Source organism: Tarenaya hassleriana, unplaced genomic scaffold (genome assembly GCF_000463585.1).
Source record: "Tarenaya hassleriana unplaced genomic scaffold, ASM46358v1 Cleome23, whole genome shotgun sequence".
NCBI classification, from domain to species: Eukaryota; Viridiplantae; Streptophyta; class Magnoliopsida; order Brassicales; family Cleomaceae; genus Tarenaya; species Tarenaya hassleriana.
This window is the reverse complement of record NW_010965625.1, coordinates 2,451,180-2,477,264: the sequence shown is the minus strand read 5'-3', so window position 1 is coordinate 2,477,264 and position 26,085 is coordinate 2,451,180. Positions and strand designations below refer to the sequence as shown.

The 26,085-nt window shown below is 36.7% G+C and overlaps 3 protein-coding genes across 8 annotated transcripts; 2 read left to right on the top strand and 1 right to left on the bottom strand.

Annotated features, from left to right (window-relative positions):
• The first annotated feature begins 1,158 nt into the window (after positions 1 to 1,158).
• LOC104815393 (E3 ubiquitin-protein ligase RLIM-like) lies at positions 1,159 to 5,173 on the top strand. Of its 3 annotated transcripts, none has more exons than XM_010543774.2 (6): positions 1,159 to 1,411; positions 2,144 to 3,040; positions 3,214 to 3,384; positions 4,002 to 4,144; positions 4,252 to 4,362; positions 4,840 to 5,173. In XM_010543774.2, exons 1-6 carry the CDS (start codon positions 1,274 to 1,276, stop codon positions 4,919 to 4,921), a joined length of 1,542 nt encoding a protein of 513 aa, XP_010542076.1. In that variant the 5' UTR covers positions 1,159 to 1,273; the 3' UTR covers positions 4,922 to 5,173. The 3 variants fall into 3 exon arrangements, with proteins under 3 accessions (XP_010542076.1, XP_010542078.1, XP_010542075.1); XM_010543776.2 differs by having other exon boundaries at positions 2,141 to 2,986; XM_010543773.2 differs by having other exon boundaries at positions 2,141 to 3,040.
• Positions 5,174 to 6,514: 1,341 nt separating this feature from the next.
• Positions 6,515 to 13,624, top strand: LOC104815391 (110 kDa U5 small nuclear ribonucleoprotein component CLO). Of its 4 annotated transcripts, none has more exons than XM_010543772.2 (11): positions 6,515 to 6,727; positions 9,299 to 10,051; positions 10,138 to 10,206; positions 10,327 to 11,520; positions 11,608 to 11,706; positions 11,843 to 12,001; positions 12,152 to 12,237; positions 12,328 to 12,526; positions 12,680 to 12,790; positions 12,919 to 13,125; positions 13,349 to 13,624. In XM_010543772.2, the coding sequence occupies exons 2-11, from the start codon at positions 9,311 to 9,313 to the stop codon at positions 13,439 to 13,441; spliced, it is 2,958 nt and encodes a 985-aa protein (XP_010542074.1). In that variant the 5' UTR covers positions 6,515 to 6,727; positions 9,299 to 9,310; the 3' UTR covers positions 13,442 to 13,624. The 4 variants fall into 4 exon arrangements, with proteins under 4 accessions (XP_010542074.1, XP_010542071.1, XP_010542073.1 ...); XM_010543769.1 differs by lacking the exon at positions 6,515 to 6,727 and adding an exon at positions 8,277 to 8,374; XM_010543771.1 differs by lacking the exon at positions 6,515 to 6,727 and adding an exon at positions 8,287 to 8,379.
• Positions 13,625 to 14,883: 1,259 nt separating this feature from the next.
• On the bottom strand, positions 14,884 to 16,657 carry LOC104815390 (40S ribosomal protein S11-like). The gene is made up of 6 exons (XM_010543768.2): positions 16,560 to 16,657; positions 16,412 to 16,452; positions 16,217 to 16,317; positions 15,382 to 15,526; positions 15,211 to 15,300; positions 14,884 to 15,131 (listed from the first exon to the last, which is right to left on the bottom strand). Exons 1-6 carry the CDS (start codon positions 16,569 to 16,571, stop codon positions 15,041 to 15,043), a joined length of 480 nt encoding a protein of 159 aa, XP_010542070.1. The 5' UTR covers positions 16,572 to 16,657; the 3' UTR covers positions 14,884 to 15,040.
• Positions 16,658 to 26,085: the final 9,428 nt, after the last annotated feature.

Genomic DNA, 26,085 nt, shown 5'->3' with positions numbered 1-26,085 from the left:
AAATAAACAAATTTCAACGCTAATGATTATAATTATAATTATAATTATATATATATATATATATTATTTTTTTCTCTCTAAACATCTTGCAGTAGGGATAAAACCGAAATTGCCTTGCAATAGCAGCCTTTCTCACCAACTCTTAGAAAAGCACTGCACACCTTAATCTTGTCTTTACTAACAGAAAAATAATATGCATAAAAACTATTTTGATATAACATATATATTTAATTTAAGAAAATTCAAAATTTTATATATATTTGGAAATTGAATTTATCCATGATAATAATAATAATAATAATAATAATATACTGCTGAATAAATTTAAATTTTATTGAATATTATGGACTGAATTGAAGGGACATTTTTTTGTTCGTCAAGCACCTTTTCCTAACTTTTATTCTTCCACAAAATCCCACCAACTACAGAGACCATTCAGAACCAAGCCAAATGATTACTTTTTTTAATGAGGGAAAATTAATAAATTATAAAAATAATGTATAATATAAAAAAATATAACATTTGGTTAAAAGGACATTCCGGAGTTTAATATGTAGAATAGGAAGGATTCGCCGGTGAGTGAGATGATAAGTTGATAACTACATCAATTTCCTAAAAGTCAATTTTTTTATTAAAAAAAATATTATTCATTTAAAATTTTGGTTTATATTTATATTTTATTGATTCGTATTCAATTATCTTAAGTTAATTTAAATTATTATTATATTTAATCAATTTTAAAATCCTAGGAATGTCTAATCCGATCAATAACAAAAAAATGTAAAGTAGGAGAAAACCAAGAGTTTGGTGGTACTAAATCAATGTTCAAAGAATATAAGATGTGGATAAATATCATAAATAAACAAATAATATAAACAATTTAAAAAAAATTCGATTCCACCTGTGGATGAAATGTAATTTCTAGATCAAAATAGTCTATATACAAAGGTTGGTTCCGGATCTAGGATGGATGTAGTCGGATCGAAGATTCGGAACTAATACTGTTTATAAAAAAAAATTAAAAGGAAGATAAGATAAAAATTTTATAGATAAGATAAAAACCACTAATTGATTTTTTTTATTTAATAAGAATCCACGTGGCACGTCGTTATAGTGCTTCAGAGTCGCATACGCAAATAGATACGGAGTCGTCGATCATTGAAATTTGAAATTTTGAAGCTTCCATAGAAACTTCATTTCTCTCTCTCTCTCTCCCCTTCTCTCCCCCGATCTCCGACCAAATCGGATCAATCTCCGGCGAAACAAGCACCGCATGGGCACCGGAACCAGTCGAATCGGGTCGGAACCTCCGCCGGTGCGGGTCAGCCGGAATAACCGGTCCCGCTCTCGGGCTCGTCTTTCATCTCTCCTTGTTTGCGGGTGTTCATCTTCTGACGTGCGCGATCGCGAGGTTTCTCTCGTTCTCATCTGATTCATATCTTATTTGTATTTCATCGATCTCTACTGGGTAGCTCCGTGTTGGCGTAATCCCTGTAGCTTTAATTTCCTTTGAAATCCAGCTGATGATCTCGGTTGGTCAATGATATTTGAATATTTTGTGCCATGCTTAGGATTCAATTATATGGTCTTTGAGCGGAAACGAAGAATTCATGCGGCCGATCCAAAATAAACTTGGATTAAGAGGATGTTGATGATGATATGTGGTCTTTTAGTGAATCTGGTGTACATATTGTTGACCTTGAATGTATTTGATTTCGACCTCGACCTCCGGTTAGTGATCTGGGCAAGGAAAATTTTTATCTTTTTTATGCAATACTACTGAATTTCATTTTAATGCACTTAGTTCTTCGACCATAGCTGGCTCAATTCCTTTGTTTAATTCCCAATCTTTAGCTCTTATTTATGGCTGTAGTCTGTACGTGAGACCCTTGTCGTCGTGATATGCCGATATCCAAAAACCAATTCTGATTGTTATATTGCTTAAATTTTAATCTTTTGGTTACGTTGGCTTCTGAAGATTGATTCATGTGCACTTTCTTGATTTTGGTTTTTGGTGATCTGACTAAAAGATGCTGCGGATCTTCTGACTTTGTTGTGTGGTTTTTTAGTTTGGGCCCGGGTAAAGCAAGATGTTCCATTATGCGTTTCTTATATGTGTGATGTGCTATTCTAATTCTAGCAGAAGGAACATTTCATTGATGTTAGAGCAAGTTCTTCAAAGGAAATAAGACCTGTTGTGGAAATTACTTCAGAGAGAAGTAGAGGAACAGAGAGGTTAAACTCAAATACAGAAGCTGGAAGCTTGTCTCAAATCAGTGCCTCGACCTCGACCTCCAGATGTGTGTCAGTTCCCCATGGTTTGGTGGGTGCTGAAATTAGTAAAGGAGAGATGTACTTGAAGAATTATGAGGAACTAGATAACCCCAATCGGATTAGTGTTGAAATTGATCATGGATATCCGACGGACAGAAGAGGTACTATTGCCAGTACTTCCTTTATAGAACAATCTTCAGACTTTGTAAATGCATCGGTCAACAAGGAACCAAACGACAGAATCGAAAATCCAGTGAATGAGCAGGGGCATTCTTCTAGTGTATGGTCATCGAGACATTCACTTTCGCAAGAGGCAAATGAGGCCGTTTGCAGCCGTTCGTCAGTTGATCTTGACGGATTTGATGTGGTGGAGGATGCAAGTGTAGAATCCAATGTAAGACCTGTTGTGTCCAGTAGGGGACAGAATGGGATGGATGAGAGATCATCTCATGATGGTCCAGTATCTACATCTTCCTACATTTACTCTGATCACCTTGATATCCGTAGTAACTCCAGAATTTCATCTTCTGCTGCATCATCAAGCACCCGCTCTGCAGTAATGTCTGTGAATCCTAACAGAGATTTCTCAAGTGACAGTGGGAACGATGCCTTATCTCAGAATAGGAGGCCAGCTGATTTAAACGGGGGTCCTCCCTCTGGTCAGATCGGGGTTAATAATCGGAGTGAACAAAGACAACACTCGAGATCTGAGGTACCTCTTGTAAAACCCATCAGTAGTAGTCTTTCTTTCAATCTGGAAAAACAGGTGCGTTCAGGGCATTTCCTAGGACTAAAGTTTTCTTGAAACATTTTGACAATTTTGAGTTGTCTTCATTTGCAGGGTATTTAAGCTGTGACAAAAGTGTGCTAAATTTGTTGCTTCCCCAATCCTCTTCAAAGTTTTGTTCGCGTGAACCATTTCTGAATTCTGGTTTGCAGATCTGGGACATTGTGTTTGGCATCAATGAGAACCAACGGCAAACTAACTCGTGCCCGTTTGGGGTCCATCCTGGTGGTTCGTGCTCATGTGATTCATTATTGACTGGTGAAGAGTCTAGCATTCACCTAAGCATATCACGCATAGTGATGCTTGCTGAAGCTCTGTTTGAGGTAATGTTTTTCAAATTGCTCACTATTCTTTAGAGTTTTCTCGCTTCCTCGACTTGTTTCTTCTTCATGGAACTGCAATAGGAGTACATTTGTTTCTAAAAGTCTTTATAGAATCAAGGCATACAAGTTTTCTCTCTCATCCAGTTTTTGCTATAATGAGGGATTTCGCCATGTTGCAATAATCAATTTCACTGCGCAAACTTGTTTTTACTTGTGCAATTTGTGCATGTTATTGTCTATAATTGAGGGATTTGGGCTCATTGAATGCTTATGAGTATAAAAAATGGCCGCACTACAGCTGCTAATGTAACTTTCCTAATACTTTTTCTGCATCTCGTAATACTTTTGGCCGCCCAATCAATTTTAAAACTTTTTTGCATCTCGTAATACTTTTTCTGCTTTCCCTGAGTTCGGTATTGGGTGAAGATCTTTGATGTCTGTTTTTTTCTCCCCTTAATTCTGTTTGAAATAATTTGTCTCTAACGGGCAGCATCTCCTCCTCTTTTATCAACTGAATAACGGGAAACTTTACAGAACACAAATGTAAAATATATCATATACTGCATGATATATCGTTGCTACATTTTCATCGATTCATTGTTATATCACCCTCTCAGGTGTTGGATGAGATGCAGCCCCGATCAGCCTACTTTTCATTACCATTAACTTCACATGTAGCACCCGAATCAGTTGTTGAATCATTCCCTCTCAGAGAATACATGAAGCCCAAGACAGCCGAGTCAACAGATGATGTACAACAGTAAGTGTCTGTTCACCAAGACAAGTGATACTAAACAAATACCTTATGGTTTTGGTCACAATGAATGGATAAGCTGCAAATGGGCTGATCCCTTTATGTTTTTTCAGGTGCTACATATGCCTCTCAGAGTACGAAGACGGGGACAAAATACGTCTTCTTCCGTGTCACCATGAGTATCACATGGCTTGTGTCGACAAATGGCTCAAAGAGATTCATGGGTGAGTGTTTTGTCCTTGTAGGATGTATGAGCATGGGAAAACTCGAGATTGCGGGTCTCCACTCGACCTGTGAGTTGTGTATCTGAAATTTTGGGTACTCGTTCACCGCCTGGACGAGTACGGGTCTGTTGATGCTGAGAATTCGACTTTCGGATTCGAGTACAGGTCTCAGTCAGCGATTACCTGTATATGTGGGTAACTCGAGTAGAGGGGGAGAGAGGGCGAGGGAACGAGAGAGAGGCTGTCCCCTCTCACTTGCCCTCGTCGGCCGGGTATCCTGCGGGTACCCGAGCCATCCCCACACTCCGCGGGTACCTGAAGTTTGGGTATCTGACCCTTACGAAACCCAGGTCAGGCAGTCCGATCAATATACCCGAGGAGGTCGAGGTTGTGTACACCGGAAAATTCGGTAGCCCACCCCTAATTCTAGCTGCTGCAATTTCTCTGTCTGAACATTTTTTCTTCTTTTGTTTCCAGGGTCTGTCCGCTTTGCCGAGGAGATGTGGCCGGTGGTGTGAGTGTGAATGAGGGTTCAGACTCCATGAACCCTTCTTCTTGACAGAACTGTACATATGGTAATATGTATATAAGCGACAAGCAGACATGTACATATATGCATACAAATATGATTGGTGGCATTTTAGAAGACAGAACAGAGTTTCCTGTTTGGGTCAGAAAGTAGTGGAAATACTCCAAAAACATTTGTAGTGATATGCTTCTTTTGTTCTGTCCTGTTTTGTTCTTCCTTTCATTCTGTTACTACCACTGTCTCCTCACACACTAGAGATACACAAAGATGCGATTGTTAATATATATATATATATATATATATTAGTGTTTCCTAGTGTTCTTAATTCTATAAATACTTATTACACCTATAGAATTACATAGTTATTTACAGAATTACAGTGGTAAATGTGTTCGGTGAAATCCTAATGCTATATTTACAATGATGCCCTTGTAAAATAGATAGATATTATGCATTTCCATGGCTCGTGTCGGGCCCCGGGGCTTGGCTTTGAGGGGTGCTGCGTAAATTGCTCTTACGTCTAGGACATTAAAACAGTAAAATCGCATACTCGTCTCGTGACATCCGACTTTATGATATTCACGGCTATTCATACCCAAATTTAAATCCGAATCCTCGAATATCCACGAATTCAAATCTGAGTTCAGGTAATAGAATTTTAAAAAATGGATACTCGTATCCAACTGATTTTGTTATATATAATTATATCATATATTTATATAATATTTTCATAAAATATAATTGTTTTCCATTAAATAATTTCAGATTTCTCCAAAAAATTAAATTTATTACTATTATTATTATTCTCTTATTATCTTATAAGTAATTCGTCGATATTTATACATATATCTTCATTTTTAAATTTTTTTATATAAATATTATTAGTTTTCTTAAATAAAGCTGAATTTAGATACTCGAGAATTCTCGAATACTATTTCGGAGACCGTATTCCGGATATTTTCGAAAAACGAAAACTTTAAATTAAAATATCCGAGTCTTCTGGGTACAAATTAAAATACCCTAATTTTTCCTGTATCCGACTGATGTCCACCCTTAGTTAGAATATGATATTGCAACGTCAAACAACGTTATGTAAGAAAATATTACATGTGATACGATTCAGGCTGTGATTGGTTGCATCACTGTCATCTGCAAACAGAACGAATACGATTTTTGGTGGGTGGTAGCAGCTGCAAAACTGAATGGTTAAACTGCAGAAAAATAATCGCAACAAAATCTGAAAAATCGAAACGCTGCTTTTTAGGTGAGTTTTGGTAGCATTTTCTAATCTTTTAATCAAAAGACCAAAATATTCTTGCTAAATTTTTTTTTTAAAAAAAACCTAAATCTCTCTTTTCTCTCTCGCGTGAAACTAGAGTTGGATATTTTTATCCGAACCCGTGGTTTTTCGGATACTCTGTTTCACTGGTATCTGGAAATCATAACTTGTGAGATAATAAGACAGATATCGGGTCCTGTGAGACAAAAAATTCGAGTTTCGAATTCGGGTTTGAGTTTGGGTATTTGACAACCGATTATCTCATGGGTACCCGAGTATTAATGAAATTGCAAAAACTCTTAATTATGTAAGACACTTACCAAAATACTCCTTTCCCCAACAACCCTAATTCACCCTAACCCTAATGTCATTTTCAATTTCGGCCTCTCTCTCTCTCTCCTCTCCTCTCCGCAGAAGGGGCCGTTCAGTCTCATCTCCGCTTACCCTTGCGAGTCTCCGCCGTGCTCTCCCTTAGCTCGGAATCTGCCGTGCTTCTCTCTGAGCTTCCCTCCGCCTTGCTCTCCCTTTCATACTGTCAAATTATCTCCGTCGTCGCGGTAAGTTTTCAGACTTGTTCGACCGAGCTTGTCTCCGCCTTGCTCTCCCTCTCTCTCTCTCTCTCTCTCTGTGATTTGTCTGGTTGCAGCTTCTGTGTATATCCTAGTTTTGCTTGCTTTTCTGTACCAGTGGAAGGGAAAATCGGAGAAATCCTTCAATCCCCGACACTGCGTTTATAAAATTGATTAGCCACAAGTGAAAGGATGAATCATCTCTGTAGGAACTTGATCAGTGTTTCTAGTTGAATTCTTCTCGAGCTTTGGGCATTAAAATCACGAGCTTTTAGGGTTGGAATTGGAATTTTAAGCTACAGAATGAATTGGTTGAACTCATTCTCCTCTTCTCCATCGAACTCATTCTCCTCTTCTGTCTATTGGAGCATTTTCTTCGCCGGAAGCTCACCGAAAACTGGTCGAACCGCTTCATCTCTTTCGTCTCCAGGTATGCCTCTGTTTCTGCGAAAGTTTCCTTTTCTCCTTGTGGGTGCTACTTCGCTCGCCTTTCTTCCCTGAAGAATTTGATTCTCATCCGAAAACCCTAATTTTCTCCAGCGATCCATCTCTCTGAAATACATCGTCGTGCCGCTCTCTGATTCTCTGTCGTCTTTGGGTTTTGCAGGATTCATATGGGTTTGTGTTTTGTCTGTGTTTCCTCCTAAGTATGTCTCTGTTTAAATCTTTGGATCAATTCTCTGCATACACTTGTCTTGGTTTTTGGTCATTTCTTCAAATGGCTTTAGGTTTTGGTGACATCAATTGGTTTCAGAAGCAACCCCATGGAAATGATTTGGGTTTATTGTTAAAACACGAGTTGGGTTTTTATCACGTTAGTATAACGTGATAGCAATATAAACTTCAAATATAGTGGTTTTGAAATATAATTTATAATTGTATATATATATGTATATATCAATGATTAATCATTTTGAAATATGATTCAAGTTTTTTCCAATAGACATTTTAATAATAATATTTATAATGTACACAACTCCAATATTCTTTTTATAATACTGAAATTCAGTCAGCATTTGTCTTAACTACATTTTGCAGAGAGGTAAATTTTTTGTGCACGAATAATTAAACTGATGATATCTAAATCGGAGAATAATTAAAAAATTCTTAAAGTTTTAATTGAGTTAGAATATCTAAATTTTTATTTTAACTTAACCTATTTAATTTATAGAAAAAAAAACAAATTACCATCCCAACAAAAAAAACACCTAAATCAACAATATTCATGAAAGACTTAAATGACAAATTTAATTTACTTAAAAGAATATAGATGCATCAACCAAAAAAATGAAATTTGAATTAAATTATATATAAAAAAATGGGTTGCAACCCTAACTATGTGAAAAATAGAAAAGAAAGTTCCAAGAATCTAAAAATCTCTTATATGAATAAACTAGAAAATAATATAAAATTAAAAAAGGAAAATAATTATTTAAAGACAAAAAAGAAAAAGGGCCTAAATGCATTCAAATGAAGAATGGGCCGAATTTAAAGTTCCAGAAAGCCCATTTACTCCCAAGTTTCGTTTCGACAAGAACCGCCCCAAGCGAAAGGTCTGGTGTGATTTGAAGAAGTGAAGAAGAAATCTCCCATCTTCGCATTTCCCTCTTCGTCCGAAAACCCTCAATAAACCTCGTACTGTATTTCTCTCTCTTTAGCTCTCGAGCTTGCTTCTTCTGTTGTTTCGTATCTCTGTGTTCTCTAGGTAGTTCTTACTTTAGTTCCTGCTTGTGGGTTTTGTTCGAACGGATCTCAAATCTGCTTCACTTTGAATCTCGCGCTATTGCTTTTTGTGTTGATGAAATGCTTTGCCTGATGGGATTTTGTTGTAGTGGCCCAGTTTTACTTTAGCTTCTGTAGAAATTCTCGCTTCGGTCTCAGTATTTGTTGTCGGTTTTTACTTGAAAAGGGCACTCCGGTTTTCCGGTCTGTCTGTATCAAGCGCTGATTTTGTTGTCATTGCGGTATGGAGGAGATGTTTTTTCGCTATTGGGTTATAGATGAAATGAAATTTGTAGCTAATTTATTGATGTTATTGGTATCAGTTTAGATCATCTCTTCGGGTTTTGTGTTGCATCTTCACTTGTCTAAGTTCCTGCTTGTGCGTTTGCTCGAACAACTCTCAGTTCATATTCTCTTGAATCTTGGGTTATTTGCTTATGTGGTTGATTAAGTCTTAATCTGAATAGGCACATATCAGGTATGCCAAAGATATATGGAGTTTGTAGTAGGCATGGTGCTGCTCTTCAAGTGATTCAATTCTTCCCCTAGCATCTCTTGAAATTATTGCTTTAGTCGGCATTTATAAGAAGAAAAGGATACTGTTTATTTTTTGTCTCTTTATGGACTGCTGATTTTGGTTTAGTTATAGAATCAGGGAGTTGATTTTCGCCAACAGGCTGTAGATGAAATAATTCATACAGTTTTAGTTTCTCTCTAATTCGAAACAGTTTTAGTTTCTCTCTAAATCATTCTATAAGCTAGAGTTTATCGTAATGCTCTGATTTGAGTTCATGGTGATTCATAATTCTTTGTTGCTTGATGGGGTGTTGTTAACAGGTTTAGCAAAAGATGGATGATAGCTTGTATGACGAGTTTGGTAACTACATCGGCCCTGAGATCGAGTCTGACAGGGAGAGTGACGAAGAAATAGAAGACGAAGAGCTCCCAGACAAGGCAGCAGAGGAGGATGGATCAGATGGCGAACATGATCGTGGAGCTGCTAATGGCTGGATTACGACAATCAATGATGTTGATATGGAGAATCAGGTGGTCCTTCCCGAGGATAAAAAGTACTACCCGACCGCAGAAGAGGTTTATGGTGAAGATGTCGAGACATTGGTTATGGATGAAGATGAACAGTCTCTTGAGCTACCCATTATCAAACCGGTCAGAGACATTAAATTTGAGATCGGGGTTAAGGATTCGTCTACTTATGTGTCGACACAGTTTCTTATTGGCCTCATGTCAAATCCTGCACTTGTGAGGAATGTTGCTCTTGTGGGGCACCTTCAGCATGGGAAAACTCTCTTTATGGATATGCTGGTGGAGCAAACACACCATATGTCTACCTTTGATGTGAAAAACGAGAAGCACATGAAATATACAGACACAAGAGTTGATGAACAGGAGAGAAATATATCGATTAAGGCGATTCCCATGTCCCTTGTCCTTGAAGACAGCAGATCCAAATCATACCTGTGTAATATCATGGACGCCCCAGGACATGTCAATTTTTCTGATGAAATGACTGCTGCTTTAAGACTTTCTGATGGTGCTGTTTTGATCGTCGATGCTGCTGAAGGAGTGATGGTACGAGTTTCCGATCCTTTTTCTATTGGGCTCACATTTGTAATTTGTAATGTCTACAGTCTATAAAGGTTTTTCATTATTGTCAGGTAAACACAGAGAGGGCTATTCGCCATGCGATCCAGGAGCGTCTTCCTATTGTTGTTGTTTTGAACAAGGTGAATGCCCTGCTTAATAGGTTTAACATTGGTGTGCAGTTTGATATTCTTTTGTGCAATGTATCTTCAAACATTCTTCTTGACTTTGTTGACTTGTCTTTTTTTTTTTCTCTACGAAAGGTTGACAGGCTCATAACTGAGCTCAAACTACCTCCAAGGGATGCTTACTACAAGCTAAGGCATACAATTGAAGTCATTAATAACCACATAACTGCTGCTTCAACTACTGCTGGAAATTTACAGCTTATAGACCCAGCGGCTGGAAATGTTTGTTTTGCTAGTGCTACTGCTGGATGGTCCTTCACATTGCAATCTTTTGCTAAATTGTATGCTAAGATTCATGGGGTACAGATGGATACGGATAAGTTTTCATCCCGTCTTTGGGGAGATATGTATTTTCACCCGGATAGGAGGGTGTTCAAGAGGAATCCTCCAGCTGGTGGTGGAGAAAGGTCATTCGTTCAGTTTATTCTTGAGCCACTGTACAAAATATATAGTCAAGTGATTGGTGAACATAAGAAGAGTGTGGAGACCACCCTTGCAGAATTAGGAGTCACTCTCAGTAATACTGCTTATAAGCTGAATGTTCGGCCATTACTTAGGTTAGCCTGTAGCTCGGTTTTTGGATCTGCATCGGGTTTCACTGATATGCTGGTAAAGCATATTCCTTCCCCCAAAGAAGCTGCAGCTAGGAAGGTTGAACATATATACACGGGGCCCAAGGATTCTTCCACATATGATTCGATGGTAGAATGCGATCCTGATGGACCTCTCATGGTGAACGTGACTAAATTGTACCCGAAATCAGATTGTAGCGTCTTTGATGCTTTTGGTAGGGTTTATAGTGGTAAGATTCAAACAGGGCAAAGTGTCCGTGTACTGGGAGAAGGGTATTCGCCTGAGGATGAGGAAGATATGACTGTAAAGGAAGTGACCAAGTTATGGATCTACCAAGCCCGGTACAGGATACCTATAAGCAGTGCGCCTCCTGGTTCTTGGGTTCTCATTGAAGGTGTTGATGCATCCATCATGAAGACTGCCACATTGTGTAATGAAAACTACGACGAAGATATCTACATATTCCGCCCACTTCAGTTCAATACACTCCCTGTAGTGAAGACGGCCACAGAGCCTTTGAATCCTAGTGAGTTGCCTAAAATGGTGGAGGGACTTAGGAAAATCAGCAAGAGCTATCCTCTTGCTATTACCAAGGTTGAAGAATCGGGGGAGCACACTATTCTAGGCACAGGTGAGCTGTACTTGGATTCTATCATGAAGGACCTGAGAGAGCTTTATTCAGAAGTTGAAGTAAAGGTATCTAATTGTGTTCTCTAACTTGCTCTTTGATGTGGTGATCCTGTGGAGTGGGTTTATGCTGATATGTCGGCCTGTGGTTTGCAGGTTGCAGATCCAGTGGTCTCATTCTGTGAGACAGTGGTTGAATCTTCATCAATGAAGTGTTTTGCTGAGACACCAAACAAGAAGAACAAAATAACTATGGTGAGATATGTCCCTTTTTAACCTTATCATATGCTCTCATTTTGGCTGGAGTGAGCTGTTGGTGGGTGAGGGCTTGTGCCTAGAAAGTCACTGTGATTACATTTTGATTAATCGAGTGATTATTTTAATGTCTAAGATTGCGGAGCCACTGGATAGAGGACTTGCAGAGGACATTGAGAATGGTGTTGTAAGCATTGATTGGAACAGAAAACAACTAGGTGACTTCTTTAAGACAAAGTATGACTGGGATTTACTTGCAGCACGTTCCATTTGGGCATTTGGCCCTGACAAGCAGGTAAGAGCCTGTTCCTTATCTGTTTTCTGTCGGCTTTCTGCTGTCTTCATGCCTTCCTGATCATCATGGTTGCTTTCTGAGTAGAGGTCTGACATCGTTGGATTAGTATGTTGATTTCATATGTTAAACTGTTGATTTCTTAACAAGCAGGGGCCTAATATCCTATTGGATGACACCCTACCAACTGAGGTTGACAAAAATTTGTTGAATGCAGTCAAGGATTCGATTGTTCAAGGGTAATCCTTTTTCTTTTCGAATCGTACGGTTTTTTTTTCTCTTGCCACCAATTCGTTTGCTATTGTCTGATCTTCTTTTGTGTTCTGCAGGTTTCAGTGGGGTGCAAGAGAAGGACCTCTTTGTGACGAGCCTATCAGAAATGTTAAGTTCAAGATAGTTGATGCAAGGATTGCTCCTGAGCCGCTGCATCGGGGATCTGGTCAAATCATTCCCACTGCACGTCGTGTGGCATATTCAGGTTTTCTTATGGCAACTCCCAGGCTAATGGAGCCCGTGTATTATGTAGAGGTATTATCCTTTTCTAATCGCATTCGCCATTGACGATACGTTTGAGCTTTCGCTACAAATGGAACTTTGCTAATCTTGCTCTTTTCATTGCCTTCTCTTTCTGCTGCCTATGCATTATTTGACTTAGTGTCATCATAATTGTTACTGTCTCAGATTCAAACTCCGATTGACTGTGTAACTGCAATCTACACGGTACTGTCACGTAGACGTGGGCATGTTACTTCTGATGTTCCTCAGCCGGGTACCCCTGCTTATATCGTGAAGGTCTTTCCCTCATCCTTTTTTATACCCATACTGAGTTTTCTTGCTTCTTTTGCGTCTTTTTTGTGATCCTAATCTTCGTTTTTTTTCTCTGGTATTTACTCCTTTTCTTCATTGATTCGGGCATTCAGGCTTTCCTACCCGTAATAGAATCATTTGGGTTTGAGACGGATCTGAGGTATCACACACAGGGACAGGCCTTTTGCGTATCGGTATTTGACCATTGGGCCATAGTTCCAGGAGACCCTCTTGACAAGAGTATCGTGTTACGCCCACTTGAACCTGCTCCTATTCAGCATCTCGCCCGTGAATTCATGGTGAAGACTCGACGTAGAAAGGTGCTCTTTCTCACTGAAGAATCTCCTTATGATACCTTGTTCTGAAATTCATGTTGCAAGATTTTTTACTCCTTTACTTGTATAATCACACATCAAAGTCCTAAAACATTGGATTCTAGGGATTTGTGCAGAAGAATCCTGATCATTAGTAGAACATCATGCAAAATGCATAAGTGATCGTAATATTATGATATGTAAAACCGTGTTTCTCGGGTTTTTGCAGGGAATGAGTGAAGATGTGAGCATCAACAAGTTCTTCGACGAGGCCATGGTGGTGGAACTTGCCCAGCAGACGGCTGATTTCCAAATGATCTGATAAAAAAACACTTAGAATCAAATCTAAGTAGGTACCGCTTTTTCTTTTGTTGTTTACGACTCTTTACTTGTTTCTCTCATGCCGTATTGTGGAAATCTCTCCGAAGTGTTAGGTTTGAGTTCAGAGACCTTTAGAAGAACGAGTTTTTAGACCGAGATTTATGCAGTATGAAGTCTGTTTCCATTCTAGCCAGCAAAAAGCTGGCCCCCGAGCCACTCCTATCGAGTCATGTGTTCCGAGATCGGCTGCAACGACTGTGGTTACGAGGTCATATTGGTAATGGTAACCCGGAATTTCGAGTATCTGATTTGAACCGCGAATCGGATACTCGTTCAACGGTGGAACGAGTACCGGTTTTGCGACGGTGAGAAGGCTGACTTTTGGAATCAGATTTGGGTTTCGCCCTGCGGTTATGGATAATATGCATGGGTAACCCGAGTGTCGAAACGAATAGAATTAGGGTTTTCTAAGAAGGGTCTCGGGAGATTAGAGTTTAGGATGTGAGGCCGTAATATTCTTGTCGTGTTGTCCTCACCCTCGAGCCTCGGCCTTCGCTTCTCTCGGATGCGTAAGCATTCGGGATATCTCGCGGGTGTCTGAAACTCGAGTACTCGATCATTACAATTTTGAAACCGGATAGTCTAACTGAGAAGCACGAACGTGAGGTTGAGATCGAGTGTCATGAAAAGTTTGGGTATGAAAAAGGCGGCCCCCGGAGCCACTCCTATCGAGTCATGTGTTCCGAGATCGGCTGCAACGACTGTGGTTACGAGGTCATATTGGTAATGGTAACCCGGAATTTCGAGTATCTGATTTGAACCGCGAATCGGATACTCGTTCAACGGTGGAACGAGTACCGGTTTTGCGACGGTGAGAAGGCTGACTTTTGGAATCAGATTTGGGTTTCGCCCTGCGGTTATGGATAATATGCATGGGTAACCCGAGTGTCGAAACGAATAGAATTAGGGTTTTCTAAGAAGGGTCTCGGGAGATTAGAGTTTAGGATGTGAGGCCGTAATATTCTTGTCGTGTTGTCCTCACCCTCGAGCCTCGGCCTTCGCTTCTCTCGGATGCGTAAGCATTCGGGATATCTCGCGGGTGTCTGAAACTCGAGTACTCGATCATTACAATTTTGAAACCGGATAGTCTAACTGAGAAGCACGAACGTGAGGTTGAGATCGAGTGTCATGAAAAGTTTGGGTATTTGATTGGTGGCTATGCAAAGCCGAATCCAATACCACTTGACCAAATTCAATACAAAAATCAAATAAAAACCGATTGTGGCAAGTTCCACTGCTTACATAAATTCCGTACGGACGGACACAATGCGACGAAGCGATCGCATAGCGACAGTTCTAAGCATTTTCATATTCTTCCTCTTAACCAAACGAGCCTTGAAACGTTACTTGCCATCGAATAAAGACTAGCACAGTAGGAAAGAGAGAGAGTAACGCTTTGAAACCTTGATTAAAAAAAAACCCGAAATAGACAAAATCGTGCGCAACAAAACACTCGAAATGATTTGTCTTACACAAACTTGAAAACAGCGTTTTGAGTTCGGTTCTATCCAGAAAAGCAAACTACTGACTGATCAAACTCTTACATCCCAGTGAATGCCTTCTTTCCACCGGCGGCCGAACCGGCTGGGATCACCTTCAGCACGTTGAACCTAACCGTCTTTGACAACGGCCTGCCATCAATTCATAAAGACATCAGCATCTGCCAAAAAAACTGGCGATTCAACATGTAGAACCAAAGAGAAACTGTACCTGCATTGGCCAATGATGACGTGGTCGCCTTCCTTGACACGGAAGCACGGGGAGACGTGAGCCGGAATGTTGGAGTGCCTCTTCTCGTACCTGTGGACAAAGGGTAGATTTGTCACATCTATTTAGATATTCTCGTTATACATAAAAACCCAGGTAAGCCCGAAAAGCTACCTTTGGTATTTCCTCACAAAGTGAAGGTAATTCCTCCGTACAATAATGGTTCTCTGCATCTTGGCGCTGTGGCAAGTACCGGCCAATATGCGGCCTCTGACTGAAACAGGTCCGGTGAACGGGCACTTCTTGTCAATGAATGTTCCTGGATCAAGACGTAATCAACACCGTTACGTCACGATGGGAAAAAAGAGAAATCATTCTAACAAGTTGAAACACAATTGACACCAAATCAGATACTTAAACCTATTCTCTGAACATTAAAAATACCATTCTATTCACCCATCTACAGAATCCCAATATGTGACCCTCGAGCTTAACCAAGATGCAATAAAACCATAGGTTAGATTCTAATGTAGAAACCAGACTCTAAATCGCAACCGAGTCATCAACCAAAGTGGTTACTAAAACTTATATTCAATTACAAGGCAACCCAGTTTGGCTAATTGCACATATTAATCACAAAACCAGACACGCAACTAAATGCAGGTAGAGATCATCTCACCCAAAGAAACTACAGGAAAACACTACTTACTTGCAACAGTAGCAACAGAAGAGACAACATAAATATAAAAGACATTGTTCCTCATCAAATATCGGAATCTACCCTTTTCTCCAAAATTTCTCTCAATAACGTGAAAAGAAGAAAGCTTTACAATGAATTTGACAGCTTTTAAGAACAAATACCACGAGTTTAACATATTGACCGACCATGTTAGGAAACGTAAGAACAATTAAACTAGCATATTCATTAAAACTAACAAAACAATGAAACCAAGTTCAGATTGAAAACTGGATAGTGGATCAAGCTAAGGCTTGGAAGAAAAAGCCACACCTTCAATGGCTTCACGAGGGGTCTTGAAACCAAGACCAACGTTCTTCCAGAAGCGGTTTCCACCCTTTCCGGGCCTCTTCCCCTTCCCAGTTTTCTTCGAGCTGAGTTATGAAAAACCACAACAAAATCAAAAAAATTGGACAAACTCAGAAACGAAAAACACGCAGAAGTATAAACTCTTATCCCGCATATTACCATAGGAAAACCCTGGGTTGCTTCAAGAAAGCCTTCTCGGTCTGCAGAAAACAAAACCCAAGAGAAGAGTTTAAGGAATTAAGATCGACCATCGAAAAAGACGAAGTTAACGGAGAAGGCGGATGGTTCAAATACGACGACTAGAAACCTGCTCGGCCATGGCTGGTTGCTCTCACGTGAAGCTTGAGGCAATGTGGGAGATACAGATGCGAAAGAGGCAGCGACTGAAGCTTACAACAACGAGGAACCCTAATTTAGGAGACGTATATAAACAAAGGTACAGAAAGTGGTTTCCCGTTAGTTTTCGGGCCGAAACTCAATGGCCCATTTAAGGCCCATGGATTCCATTTATATATAATTTAGTAACTGAAAATGCTAGCAATACCGACCCATTTAAGGCCCATTTGCTCTAACTAATTTGGTTCGTGAGTTAAACGAGCGGGTCGCAAGTGCAACACCGACTCATAAATTCAACACAATATTCAAAATATATACCTTTTTTTCTTGTAAATATAAGTATGTAGATAAATATTAAAACCACGCCCAATGATAACATTTGGATTGATAAAAGAATATTAGACGAAAAAAAAAGCCTAAGAAGTCTAAAACGCCAAATATGATATTCTATTTTTCAATTTTAGCATTACGTAAAATATGAGGGGTAGGTTTGAATACGGATAGAAACAAATCTCAAAAGTTAAAAAATAGATCCACTTCGCGAGTTAACCTGAAATTTTAATTTTTATTATGGATCAAAATTTAATTTTATTATTATAAATGTATTTAACAATTTTTATTTAAAATTTAATAAAATTTTATGAAAAAATTAATAAAATCTTATGAAGAAATTAATTTTTTTTATCATGACTATTGTCAAAGATGCACTTGTGATGATGAAAGCGGAAAATGTGACAACAAATCTGTACATGCTTAAAGGAGAGACACTACGGGAAGGAGAAGCAATATGATACTCGTAACCCGTATACAGTATACAGGTTGTGCCACATGGACGAGTATGATAATAAAATAATAAAACGCGGAAGTGAAAATACGAAATCCCAAAACATTTTATCAAACCAGAGTAAGCAGTGGAAAATACATCATGTGATCGACGTCGCAAAACAACACATGTCCGAATATCAAATAGTACAATTGTACAAAAGGCAGGAATACAAGTCCCGCAATCCAAAATATAAAACCCGTACATGATGTTATCTCTCTCAAGTCGTCATCGTCTAGATGCGCTATGCGTACTCATCGTGATCTGGAAAAGATAAAACCACGAGGGCTAAGCACAACTGCTTAGTGAGTAGCCCGGGTTGAACCCGGTAATCTCGTTCTCAACGAGAACGGTGTCAACCGATGATTCACAATCAACATGAAAACAATAATAATCACATCAGTCACAATCACATCATACCCATATGACGTCGCATCATATGGTTAGCCATAGACCCTAGTCAAGTCAGCATGACTAGGAGCATCTCACACGTCCGTCACCTCGAGTGACGTTGGTCATCGCATCGCATGCGATTACACGCGTTTCACACGCTTATCACGTCTCATGACTACCGATGTCAAGTCCATGACACAACGGAAATACAATCACACCCGTATGGAGTCCACCATAGGGTCTAGCCATAACCCTAATCAAGTTAGCATAACTAGGAGCGCCTCCCCCGTCCGTCACCTCGCGTGACGTTCGCTGTCGCATCGCACGCAACTGTATCACAATCACACCCGTATGGAGTCCACCATAGGGTTTAGCCATGAACCCTAGCCAAGTCAGCATGACTAGGAGCACCTCACGCGCCTGTCACCTCGCGTGACGTTGGCCGTCGCGTCGCACACGACTAAATACATACACAATCACGCTTTACTCACGTCGCACAAGCAAGCTACAAACATGGCACACATCGAGCATACATATACCTCTGGTACAATCATGTGTATCACGATATTCGGTCTCGAGCATACATATACCCCTGGCACACATCGAGCATACATATACCCTTGGTACAAACATGGCACACATCGAACCTACCCAAGATATTCATGCAACGAGTCTCACTCATCGTTAGATCGCACATCTCACTACGCGTAACCAATCCAAAATTTTCCGAAAAGTGGATTCTGTACCCTGGACTGGTTGGTCTAGACGTCTGTTTAAGGTTTCTGTAATCGCGAGTCCAGACCGGTCGGTCCATGTCTGGAATAGTCGGTCTAAGGCCTCCCAGGTCAGACCGGATGGTCTAATCCCAGACCGGTCGGTCTGCGACCTGGACTTCGTCTTCTTCACGAAACAGGCTTCTGGTCCGACTTTGTTTGACAATTTCTCCCTCATTTCTCAACCAAATCAAGTCTCGTTTGTTGTTTAAATGTTCATTGAAATCATCGAAGATCACACGATGAAAACAAGTTCACACAGATCGAACTCAAGTCACTCACCTTGTTCTTGGCTCAGATCTGGTTTTGACTGAATTTGTTACCGCTTTCCAATGTGTTTCTCGTCGGAAATCTCTTCTAGACACTCTAGGGATGTCTTCCTTCGTGTTTTCGAGCTCCCTTTGCGTTGGTTCTTCCCCTTTCTCTCCCTCTCTCTTGTTCTCTTTTCAGCAATATCTCTACCAATGGCCAACCCCCAGACATTGGAGGAGTTTATGGCGTGTGAGGGAGATGGAATGGGCTCAAGCCCAGGCCCATGGTGGAACCTGCGGCGTCCTGAATCAATTGGGCAACCATTTGACGTTGGTGGGCCCCTATTCTGCCGAGAAAATGCGAACCAAGGTGGCAAGTCGGCCACTTGCGTCCTCTGTTCTCCAGACTGCTCGGTCTGGCTCTGGACCGGTCGGTCTGGATCAATTTTTCAGTTTTTCTTCGCATGCCTCAGTTCGCTCGGTCTGACCTCGGTTCAACCCTGGACCAGTCGGTCTACCCCCTAGACCAGTCGATCTGGACAAGTTTCCGCGTTTTCTTATCTTTTTCTCGTCTCTTCGCACGTGGCGATTTCTGTGCCTTCTCTTGGTACTATACTATTCCTTTTTTATGATTTTTTTTTCGCCTTGTCCATTTAATTATTTATCCCGAAATCAATTAAATATTCGGATCGGATTTTGGGGTATTACAAACAAGTGCCGCATAATCAAGATCTTGGAACATATCAGATTAAGTTGGCAAAGCGAATGAAATAGGGGGCCGGGTTCTCTTTCTACAACCCTTTTGAACAGAAGAATCGACGATGTTGTGACACAAAAAGCTTGATCACATGCCGGAACGAGGCTTGAAGATTCTTGCAGAACGAAATCTTCTCCCGGGGCTCAAAAAGGTGACATTACCCTTTTGTGAGCATTGTGTTACAAGTAAGCAACACAAATTGAAGTTTAGCAGTTCAACTGCTAGAAGCAAGGTTGTCATGGACTTGGTTCATTCTGATGTTTGGCAAGCACTAATGACATCCTTAGGAGGTGGAAGATACTTTGTATCTTTTATTGACAATTACTTCAGGAGATGTTGAGTATACCCCATCAAGAAGAAGTCAGATGTATTTGAATCTTTCAAAATCATCAAAGCACGTGTCGAACTTGAATCTGGAATGAAGAACAAGTGTCTAAGATCAGACAATGGAGGAGAATATACCGGTGATGAATTCAACCGGTTTTGTCAACAAGAAGGTATCAAGAGGCAGTTCACGGTGGCTTATACACCACAACAAAAATGGTGTAGTAGAGCGGATGAACATAACCCTGTTGGAAAGAACAAGGGCAATGATGAGAGCTGCAGTATTGGCCAATACGTTTTGGGCTAAAGCAATTGATAACTCCTAATTCTCTCTATATTTCCTGGACGTTTTTATAGGATTTACATGAGGATCATGTTCATTTGTAGGCATTATGGGCGCGTTAGGCTACGGAACTCGGTTTGGTTGTGTTTTTATTGGATTACAGGTCTTGGATGAGATTCGGACCAAGATGGAAGCAATCTGGAGCTAAAAGGATGGAATACATCAAGAACTTCCTATCCTGACTCGGCCAGAGTCAACCATGGAAAGTGGGCCGAGTCAACACGCTGAAAATGGCCCAATTCAAGCCTGTTACGAGGAGTCCGAGTCAGAACGTCCGAGTCAGACTACCCCGAGTCAACATGCCCGAGTCAGAACGTCCGAGTCAGAAGATTGGGCTGGGCCGAATTTCTTATGTCTCGTTTTGACTCGGTCGAGTCAGAGTACTGACTCGGTCCGAGTCAAAACCCAGAAAAAGCCCAGATTCGAATTTTCAGAGTTTGATCGGGAATAGAACTTCGGGAGCGCCGCCTAGGGTTTATAAAAAGACTCTACAGACGTCCAAAAGGGACACACAGACTTTATACAGACTTTGGAGAGCTTTGGTGAGAGAAATAAGAGTTTTACGGGATTTCGGGAAGAAGAAGGAGAGCTGGAACGTGAAGAACGCATTGCTGTCCATATTGTGAAACACAATAATTATCATTAAATACTTTATTTATTAAGTGAACATAAAAAATTTTAAAAATTAAAAGGTTCATGAAAAAAAATAGAATTTAATTATTTTATATTTGGTCGTAAATTTGAAAAAGTATAAAGGATAGATAAATCGGAACAGATAATTGATTAATCACTTTTAATATTTGTTTGTTACTAGAATTACAAATAAAGAGTCTAATCACAAATCATATTATAGTGAGTGATTTTCAAAGAAAACATTTGAGTATTGGTCGTTATCCACTTAAATAATTTATATAACAACTAAGTATATTTGTCCATTTCATTTAATTTTATTAGATGGAAACAATTATAAAGATAATTATCAAGATATGATAAGTAGTTTTTCTATTGACATTTGCATTAATTTTTATAAATTTCAAATGGGTCTAACGAAAACTGTAGAAACTTTTAAAATTTGGATGAGATATAATATAAAATTTTAGTTTGGTTACGTAAGGATTCTCTAGATGTCATTGGATTTTTATTTTAATAATTTTGCAGAAACTTAACAATTTTGGTCTTAAAGTGTATACTTCGAATAAAAGGTCATACGGAACGAGTTCTATTAGAGTGTGTCTCGGTTTGAGATGTGACATTTTATTTGAAACTTCAACTCACATCAACTGCTTAATCGCATAATCAAATATCTTAGAATGGTATATAAATGATCAAATAAACCAAATTAAGATGATAATAACAATACGAAATAAATTTAATAAAATATATGTCGAACTAAATGAAATATTCGAATAAATGAGATTCCGATTTATATTTATTTAAATTAAAAGTGGTTTGATTTCATACGGGTTGTTAAATCAATATTATTGTGATAAAATATACATATCAAATAAATATGGCATAATCTTGGTTTTTTTATTTAGGGAATATCCCAAAACAATACTTGAACTTTTCAATTTTCATAAAATAAAACCTAAACTTTGTTTTTTATCAAATAAAACCTCAACTTCATTTTTCAGTCTAAAATAAACCTGAACTTTATAATCATTATCATTTTTAACCCTATTGTTGACGTGATATTTCCGACATCCTACGTGGCAAGTCAATACTTTGACCGTATTTGACACATCATCATCCACGTGTCACGATATCGAAACGTCACGTCAGCAATAGGGTTAAAAATGACAAAGGTTATATTAATAATATATATATATATATATATATCGATTTAAAACTATCAAATAAATACATAAATTTCACTATGATTATTAATGTTTTGATTTTGATAAATATTATCAAGAAACGATAAATACTTTTCCTATTGACATTTACGTTAACTCTTAAAAATTTAAAATAATTCTAACGAAAACCATAAAAACTATTAAAGTTTTAAGGGAATGTAATGTAAAATGTTAATTTTATTGGTAAAGATCCCTTGAAAGTTATTGGATTGTTATTTTGAATATTTTTCTCAAAATTTATCAAAGTCTGACTCGAAGTATATAATCCGAGAAAAAAATCATTAGGAATGAGTCTTAATAATATCTATCTGAGTTTGGTAAGCAATATTTTATTTGAACTCCAACTCCTATCATAGATGGTTTATAAAATAATAAAAGATCTTTCATAAATGAAAAATTAATTTAACATATTCATTGCATAATCGAATATCTTAAGATGGATACGATATGATTAAATAAATCAAATTAGAATGAGAAAAATAATAAAAAAATGAAACTACAACTCATATTTATTTAAATTAAAAATGATTTGATTTCACATGAGTATCGAATTATTATTAGTATTATGATAGAATATATATAGCATACAAATATAAAATAATTTTAGTTTTATACTTAAAGAATAAAAGTATAAAGATGATAAAATCTTAGTTTATAAGAAAAAGAATACACTGGCTTAGTATCAGTGTGGTATTTCGACTCTTAAATTTTTAATATAAAACACGAAAATATAAATATAAACGTTATTCACAATCATTTTTTTCCAAAAAATACTCAATATCTTAAAAATTATTTATAATTTTCATTTAAAGATATAAAAAATAAATTTAAAAACAAAATATAATATATTGAACTCTAAAACTAATAATAATTTTTTTAAAATTTATATATATTTATAGTCCGCGCGATGCGCGCGGGATAATACCTAGTAGATTATAAAAGTACAGTTTGTATAATATGGGGTTGACATGTGTCTCTACAAATTTTTCATTTATCTGATTCTACCATCATGGAATTAATGAATATATTCAATGGTCTTCAGTCTTCGTGTATTAAAAGAACCATATTTAAAGAGAACATGGACTACTTAGAGTTCGTTTTATGAGGATATGACTACAATGATTATTTTTTAAAATTAATGTATTACACGATTTTCTATTAGATCAAATAATTAATCATTTCTCAATTAGTGGGAGTTATGGAGATTGATAAACAAATTCAATGGACTTCGTGCATTAATCGAACCAAACTTAAAGAGAACATGAACTAATCATTAAGGAAAGACGTGTATATAAATGTGTGTAAGATCATGGAGGTTTCTTCGTCTGATGATAGGTCCAGAAAAAAATGGATTATAACTTAGCGATTGTCAAGATGCTCTGCTTCTAGCTCCGACAAGCCAAAGCCACGCCATCTCAGAACGCCACCTCGTGCATTAATCGAACCAAACTTAAAGAGAACATGAACTAATCATTAAGGAAAGACGTGTACAGAAAAAAATGGATTATAACTTAGCGATTGTCAAGATGCTCTGCTTCTAGCTCCGACAAGCCAAAGCCACGCCATCTCAGAACGCCACTTCTCTCGGCGATGTTTTTTCAACACATCTGATGTCACCTTATACACGTTATCAATTTTAATTTAAAAAACGACATCAGCAATCCGTCAATACGTGGATTTCCGATCGTTTGAAATTGTGGTCAAACCGGTCAAAGGTTTATTAGAACAATAATTTGCAAGTTCGAGGTTTTATTTAGTGACAAGTTACAAGTTCGGGGATTGAATGATAGTTTTTCAAGTTCAAGGTTTATTTGTATATATTTTTGCAAGTTGGAGGTTTTTTAGGGGTTTTACCCTATATAAATATTATTTGTTCAATTTGAAAATATATATATTTCGAGGTTTTATTTAGTGACAAGTTACAAGTTCGGGGATTGAATGATAGTTTTTCAAGTTCAAGGTTTATTTGTATAAAATAAATTATTATAAAATTAATATTTAAAAAAGTAAATAAGCGATGAAAAATGAGTATCATTAAATAAATAATTTATGAGATCGATATCAACGATTTATTTTGGGTGTTCTTATTGTTGATTTGTTGAATTCGAATTTTTGTTAAAAAAATTAGTTATAATACAATATTGAAATAATATTATTAAATATTATAATTATCGTGTGTTCTAAAATAGTTAAATTTATATAATAACTTAGTTATAAAGATCATAAAAGTATTAGTTAACTTAATATTATAATTATACTATTTTAAATCATATATATTTTTATATTTATATAGATAAATATTTTAAAAATTAAGAAAAAATAGCATATAAATACCTAAATTTTTACAAAAATTCCAGATAAATTATCTTAACTATAAAACTTTCATATAAATATCTGAACTTTTTAAAAATCTATATAAATACTTAGACTTTTAAAAAAATTTCAAATAAATACAAATTTCAAGTATTTTTTAAATAAAAATAAGTGATATCATTAGCAGATTTGGATTTTATTTAGGAGTTTTTCAGAAGTCTAGGTATTTATGTAGGATTTTAGAAAAATTCAGGTATTTATATGAAAATTTTATAGTTTAGGTATTTATCTGAAAATTTTGTAAAAGTTTAGATATTTATATGCGATTTTACCAAAAATTAACAAAGTTTTAAAAAACTTACATATAAATATACTTTATTTGAACTTTAAAAATTTTACAAAAATACATGAATTTTCTAAAAAAAATTAAATCTACATCCCCTCTAGCACCGTTGATTGCCTAACGTATTTGATGACATATTATTATCATGTGGGATAAAATATCACATAATCATTATCGCTCGGAAAAACTTCAATAAAAACAGTAATATATATGTAATATATATAGATATATTCATAAAAATATAAAAATACATACTTTCATATATATACACATTTATATATATAAATATATATATATATATTATCAGCTATTTTTCCTTATATGTATTTTGGAGATTTATATATGTTTTAGTAATTACTGTCAATAAATTTTGAATTTACAGGTTTTTTGTTGTCAAATTATCTCTTTAAAATTAGAAAAAATTAGTTTATTCGAAATTAATTACGTGAGATATATATATTTTGAATTATATAGATTTCAACTGAATTATAACGTTTAGAAGTAATAAACGAATAACAATTTTCAAGATTTGATGACACGATTTGTAAATTTGATCATTCTACTATGACTTATACTCCAATAATATCCGTCAAATAAGTATATGGTGTAGTGAGAGAGAAAAATATTTGATTATTTTTTTATATTTAAAATATTATAGTGTGATTTTTTTTTACCAAAAACTCTAATAATATTTTTTAAAGAATAAATATGGCATATAATATATAATTAGGTGTTGCTAACGTGACAATACAGTCCAACGAAAAAATTTGACTTATCACCTCTCATCAATAATGAAGGTTGAAAAAGACATGTTTATAAAAATTTAGGTTTATTTTGGGATAAAAAGAGTTTATATATATTCACCATCAAAAAATTGATAAGTTTGTATTTATTTCCTTTTATTTTTTAAATATATTTCATATAAAAGAAGTTGAATCTTTCTAACATATGTTTTATTTATGTTTTTCTTCTTAAATTTCTTATTATTTTATACTTTTATAAGATTAGTAATTATTAATTTTTTTTCAAATTCGCTTTGAATAATTCAACTCAAATTTAAATTTAAATTTTATTATATCTATTTTATATTTTATCATTAAAAATATTATTTAATTTTATGAATAAATAAAAATTAAAAAATAATAAATTAATAAAATAAATAATAAAATTAATAAATAAATCTATATATACAGACATTAATAACTTATTTTAATATAATTTTTTTTAAATTGTTATCTCCTTTATTGTACATCTACAATCATAAATCGTCTATAATAAAAAAATTATTAATATAATATTATATACTTTGAATTTTAACCAC

Coding starts and splice junctions, on each gene's coding strand:
- LOC104815393 (XM_010543773.2), top strand. CDS start 1,274: ATGGGCACCGGAACCAGTCGAATCGGGTCGGAACCTCCGCCGGTGCGG. Junction 1,412..2,140: donor CTGACGTGCGCGATCGCGAG/GTTTCTCTCGTT, acceptor TTCTAATTCTAG/CAGAAGGAACATTTCATTGA. Junction 4,145..4,251: donor TCAACAGATGATGTACAACA/GTAAGTGTCTGT, acceptor ATGTTTTTTCAG/GTGCTACATATGCCTCTCAG.
- LOC104815391 (XM_010543772.2), top strand. CDS start 9,311: ATGGATGATAGCTTGTATGACGAGTTTGGTAACTACATCGGCCCTGAG. Junction 12,002..12,151: donor CATTTGGCCCTGACAAGCAG/GTAAGAGCCTGT, acceptor CTTAACAAGCAG/GGGCCTAATATCCTATTGGA. Junction 12,527..12,679: donor AGCCCGTGTATTATGTAGAG/GTATTATCCTTT, acceptor TTACTGTCTCAG/ATTCAAACTCCGATTGACTG.
- LOC104815390 (XM_010543768.2), bottom strand. Junction 15,301..15,381: donor TTTGTGAGGAAATACCAAAG/GTAGCTTTTCGG, acceptor CTTTGTCCACAG/GTACGAGAAGAGGCACTCCA. Junction 15,132..15,210: donor GTCATCATTGGCCAATGCAG/GTACAGTTTCTC, acceptor AATTGATGGCAG/GCCGTTGTCAAAGACGGTTA.